The sequence below is a fragment of the Jatropha curcas genome, chromosome 6, assembly GCF_041381405.1.
Source record: "Jatropha curcas cultivar XTBG-Jc1 chromosome 6, XTBG_Jcur_1.0, whole genome shotgun sequence".
In the NCBI taxonomy this organism is placed as follows: Eukaryota; Viridiplantae; Streptophyta; class Magnoliopsida; order Malpighiales; family Euphorbiaceae; genus Jatropha; species Jatropha curcas.
In genome coordinates, this window is record NC_143156.1 from 30,198,062 (window position 1) to 30,204,312 (window position 6,251).

Sequence of the window (6,251 nt, forward strand, 5' to 3'; positions counted from 1 at the left end):
CAGTAGTGATTATATTTTCAACATAAAAAATGCCATGCATACAAATAAGAGTCTAAAGTGTTAGGTTACCTGTCCTGTGCCGGCCATAAGAACCTTGAGGATGAGTTGCCTATATAAATCTCATTGCCATGCATTTCATTTCAACATCACAAACAAAAACAGTGCTATCTAAGTAGCATTCCTATTATATCAAAATTATGGCTTTTTCTTCATCTTTCAAGCCTATTATGACTTTGTGTCTTATCTTCCTTGCGGCTTCCACAGGGATCAGCACTACCAATGCTCAACTTTCTACAAGTTTCTACTCTAAATCTTGCCCTAATCTCTTTTCCACCATTAAACCTGTCGTTCAATCTGCCATTAATAAAGAGAAGCGAATGGGCGCCTCTCTTGTTCGCTTGTTCTTCCACGACTGTTTCGTTAATGTAATTTTCTTCTTCACATTTATAGTTATTATATTTCTATTTTAGTAATTCGAAATGATAATATTTTCGTAACTGAAATATTTGAATTGAGATTTTTTTTTCAAAAAACTGATCTTTAAACGTTTAAAAACTTTCAATTATATCCCTTAAAATAGTGTATTTTTTTTAAAATTTAGCCCCTCAGAACTTTTGGAAAAAAAAAAATTTTGCCTCTGTTTTTCTTCAACCTTGGCTCGACTATAATGGAACCAACCTGACTAACTTATGTAATGATAAGTTGATCTAAATTAATTTCGTGACAGGGATGTGATGGTTCAGTTCTACTTGATGACACATCTTCCTTCACCGGAGAAAAAACAGCACTCCCTAACCGGAATTCGGCCAGAGGATTTGAAGTAATAGACAGCATTAAATCTGCAGTTGAAAAAGCTTGCCCTGGTGTGGTCTCATGTGCTGATATCTTAGCTGTTGCTGCTAGAGACTCTACTGTTATTGTAAGTTCTTTTTTCGTTTTTAAAAATGAAAATACCGTATAAATCATTAAAGGTTTTAATTTATTATGTTAATTACTATATAATAGCTTGGAGGTCCAACTTGGAATGTTAAGCTTGGAAGAAGAGATGCTAGAACTGCAAGTCTTTCAGCTGCCAATAATGGCATTCCGCCACCAACTTCTAACTTGAACCAACTCATTTCAAGATTCAATGCTCTTGGCCTTTCTACCAGAGACTTGGTTGCTTTAACTGGTAATTTTTTTTTAAAACGTTATCGCATGTACTTCCGGGAACATTAATTTACACAGATTTTCCTAGTTTTAAAAAAATTTGCGAGTTCTGGGAGAGTTGATGTACGCAGGTTTCCATCGCTTTAAAAGAATTAAAAACAAAAAGAAAAATGTCTAATTTGAATTTTTTTTTTTTCCATATTATGATAGGATCTCACACAATTGGGCAAGCAAGGTGCACGTCTTTTAGGGCACGTATATACAATGAGACCAACATAGACAATTCTTTTGCTCAAACAAGGAGGTCAAACTGCCCAAGAACTAATGGAACAGGTGACAACAATTTAGCACCGCTTGATTTGCAGACTCCTACTTCTTTTGACAACAACTACTTCAAGAATTTGCTTAATCAAAAGGGTCTCCTTCACTCTGATCAACAATTGTTTAATGGTGGCTCTACTGATTCAATAGTTCGCACCTACAGTAATGGCCAAAGCACCTTCTTCTCTGATTTTGTTGCTGGCATGATCAAGATGGGAGACATTAGCCCACTTACTGGATCGCAAGGAGAGATCAGAAAGAATTGTAGGAGGATGAATTAATTAATTGGATTAAGATTTAATAAAATAAATTAAACTGTGTGCAAAATTTTAATTACTTGTATTAATGAGGTTTTATTTTGTGATTTTTCATTAAGAAGTCCCAAAGGTGTTAGTGGATTTTTATATGTACTGTTTAAATTTTGCTAATAATAGAAAAGTTTGTTTTAGTATTAAGTGTACCTTTTTTATTGCTTGAAAAAAAGAAAATAAAAAATAAATTGTATCTTGAATTTTACTCTGTTATCAATTTTGGACTTTCAATTTTTTATTTATTGAAAATAGACATACAGCCATTGGGCTGGGCTACTGGGCTTTGAGGTATTAGACTTGAATAACCACAAACCACAAATGATTAGTACTATAGAAAGCCCAATGTAATTAAGGTCTACTTTGAACATATGTTTTGATTTTAGAGTATATGCTTGCAAAAACTTTAATTCAATTTTGTTTAGAAAAATTAAAGATGACAAATCATAATACTTTGTATATGGATTAATATAATTACTATATATGTGCTTGCCTCCAAAAAAATGTAAATTGTTTCATTTATTTTATCAGGTTGATTGGTCGGTATTTATTTATTCTTTCCGACTCTATGCCCAAGTCAATAATGGGATGGAAAAAATCGAAATTTATAAAAATTTAGTAGCAAATACTCTATTTAATAAGGATCCAACTCGACTAAACTCAGTCTATGGTTCACCCACGAATCTTTTGTTTTGTGGATAGGTAAGTCTATATACTGAGTTGAGATATAAGTGAATTTTGTGTTGTAAGATTCCTAATACTTGGTAAAATAAATTAGTATGCACTAATAAAATTAATTAGTAATATAATTAATAGTTTAGTTAGAACAAAATACATAGCTGGATATATATGGAAGGAAGCAAAAGTGATGATGAGAAATGACGATAATGAATAATCTTGATTGTGATAGGAAATGTATTAATATATATTTTTTTGAAGGCCACGTTGATACTGAGAATTTGAAATTTGACTAAAAAGAAAAAAAAAATGTAGATGATGATCAAATTAAGCATCAGCAGGCTGATTGACTGTTTCATTTCCCAGGATATTATATAATTAATGAAATATTTCAAACTTTGAGGTATTTTTCTAATTATTTATAAGCTGCAGCAATTAATATGATTAACCTATGATGAACATTGTGACCATACCACATGATTGGATTCTTTTCAAATTTAAATCCATACCCACTAGCCATTTAAGCAATGTCAAGATGATTTATTTAAGATATATTATTATTAATTATCTTGGAAATAATTTTTTTTTCAATAATTGAACTATTATAATGTAACAAAACTCTGATTTAAATTGAATCATTTTGGAATCTCATCATATAAATATGCTTTCTAAGAAGAATTTAATTAATAATTCTTAATCACACATGTAACTAATGATAATCTAAGATTGCTGATACCTTAAATTCTCAATCTAAGAAAACTTTGTCAACTCCACATAAAATGCCCATAACAGTCAAACAAAAATCTTACATAAATATTCTTTGCATGTCCTCCCTGTAATGTATTTTTTACATATTATTTACAACTAGCTCTGTGGTCTAAGCATTATATATATATCATCACGTACTAGTTTAATTTTCTCTTTTCATATCGAGATTTGAGAGTGATAAGCATGCATGTGCTTGTGAGAGGAAATAATATAGACATTAGTCAAAATCAAACGAGCATTCTCTGTGTAAAAAAACCATTATAAATACAGTTCAGAGATCTCGAGTTCGAATCTTAGATATAGTGTGTCTTTAAACATTCAGAATGAAGCGTTTTACTCTCTTTAATATACCTTTTTGATACGAATTTAGATTAATCAGACCAGTAAACATCATACACCGGATGATTAATTAACCAATTGATTTGTAAAAGTACAGAGAAGAAGGAGCCATGAGATAGGGAAATTGCACCAACTTGGCCTTTGATGGGTACATTTCATGGTGAGTAGTGTAACCATCTTGCTTTGGAATTTGGATGAATAGTAAATCAAAAATATATATTATAATCACGAATTCCCGATGGCCATCACTCATCATTCCCTTAATTAAATTTTATTTTATTTTAGCTCCAAAGGTCGATTGATACTTTTATTTTTAATTACACACTTCTCATAACAGTATGGGCAATTGAGTAACAAATAAGCATTAATATAATTTTCTGTAAATTAATATTTTCTGAATCAAAAAGGAGAAGAAAAAAAAAAAAAAGAAGTTGTGCCAAGCATATAAAATCTGAATTGTAAATCAAATAAAATTAATAAAACAATATATAAAATGAAAAATATCGAGTTTTAAATGTTACTGATAATTGCATCTTAAATTGGTTTATCCATCCCTAATCTCACCAACATTAGATTTAGAATATTTAATTAGTAATATAACTAAATATTATAAAAATATTTAAATCTATATCTAACTATAACTAATTTATTTTGTTATGTTACAGTGTTAAAAAGAGGGAGTTGCACGAAGACAAGGTACGTAGGATGCCACTATTTGAAGCAACCATGACATGAGACCAGATTCTGTCACATCCTCAGGGATTCTAGAGGATACAATCTTGATATGGACACATCTATATATGAATATCACAAGAGTGTTCTGTGGATTTTTATAAATTAAGTTTGAATTTTGGTAAACCAACCATTCAATTTTATTTAATATATGTATTTCAAAGTTTCAAATAATTGTCATTTACACTGTTTTTTTTTTTTCAAATTCATTGTCTTCTAATTGACTCACCAAATTGATGAAAACAACCGTGATCGAGAAGATTTGAACTCGAAACTTTTCACTCTTCATATTTATAAAAATGATTTATTTACAGCGAGTCATTATATATACACAATATTCAATTTTTATAAATTTTATTTTAGATATTGCAGCTTTTGAGATGTCATTAGAAGCATTAAGAGTTTGAAAGAGTATATTATAAAACGTTATTTTCTTTGACATTTGATGAAATGTTAGTTAAACAGTTAACAGCTATTAGGACAATCTACAGCTATTAATTTTGCCGAACATAATTATAACTAAATGAATGAGAAATATTTTTTTTTTTCTAATTTACATAATTGTGTGTAATAACTCCCATTCCCAAAAAGTCCATCCCTATCAAGTATCAACACACGAAGACAAGCATATATGATTGAGAGAAAGTAGGGTTATGATAGAAACAAGATAGAAAAATGAAACAATTGTGAATGGAATGTATTCAACTTAATTTGTTGTTTGTCTAAATAATTCAGATTCCACTATTAATCCCCTTCCCCACTCAAGCTGAAATCCACACGCCAAGGAAACCTAAAATATTGAAAAAATATATAATCTAGCTGGCATTTCCATTGACCATCCAACAAATACATATATCTACTACCCAAATATGGATACATTTATCCAACAAGGGAATTTTATTTCTAGAATAATCAAATCATTTCATAGTTCAATTTCACATTCCAATTAAAATCACTTTATTCCTACCAAATATGAAAGATTTGCTCAAAAAAAAAAAAAGAAAATAACTCAATCTCAAGTTACTATTTTTATTAACTTTTTCCTAATTATGTTATGGTTTATAATTATTTAGAAATACGTCTTCTTATATTATTTTTCTTTTTTTTCCTAGTACATTAAAGATGCGTAAACAAGATTGAGATTTTTAATTAAAACTTTAAATCTTTAATTGTCTACTTCAGATAAGTATTCGATCATTGAACTATTAATATTTTTTTCCCCATACTTTTCTATGTTTGCAACAATTTGCCTAATTAAATATAATTACAACATTCATAATGAACCTCTTATAAGCTTCTTGAAATTATAAGTTCATGAAATTCTCACTTCAAAATTTTCTACATTAGACTAATGGCAAGAAGGAAGTTCATAAACATAATGCAAAATGAAAAATGCAACTCTCCTTATAACTCATGACAAATATATATAAATCCTATTCAATTAAGAGAAGTACATTTAACAAGATTAATATGTACATCATAAAATAGTAAAATATCTCAAATATTAATAATTCAAGCTATTAATTATTAATTCATTACAAATTAATTTGTTAAAGTTAAGAAATTGCAAATTTGTATTGCAATCAAATACTTAAGAAGTTTCTAATCTCTATATATGGGGATTATCACAGTCATACCTTTTGTCTCCCCTCACTTCAGGCAACATTCAGATTCTTCAACAATGGCACAGACTAAAATGCACAAAAAAAAAAAAAAATGAAGGTTTTTACTCTAATGGAGAAAGAAAAATATTGGAGATGACAATAGAGAAGTGAAAAACAAGAAACTAAGTGTAAATTGAAGAAAAAGAGGAGAAGAAAGAAACATATCAACCAACAAAAAAAAAAAATCTAAAGAGACATATATATATATATATTTTTATAGGCTTAACTTCAATCAAGAATTTAAAAAACAGTAATTCAAAACTAATTAGTTGTAATTAAACAATCCTCAACC

At 29.0% G+C, this 6,251-nt stretch overlaps 1 protein-coding gene across 1 annotated transcript; it reads left to right on the forward strand.

The window, feature by feature from the left end:
* Positions 1-107: 107 nt before the first annotated feature.
* LOC105649210 (peroxidase 4) lies at positions 108-1,925 on the forward strand. Its single transcript, XM_012235799.4, has 4 exons — positions 108-425; positions 728-919; positions 1,006-1,171; positions 1,360-1,925. Exons 1-4 carry the CDS (start codon positions 198-200, stop codon positions 1,749-1,751), a joined length of 978 nt encoding a protein of 325 aa, XP_012091189.1. The 5' UTR covers positions 108-197; the 3' UTR covers positions 1,752-1,925.
* Positions 1,926-6,251: the final 4,326 nt, after the last annotated feature.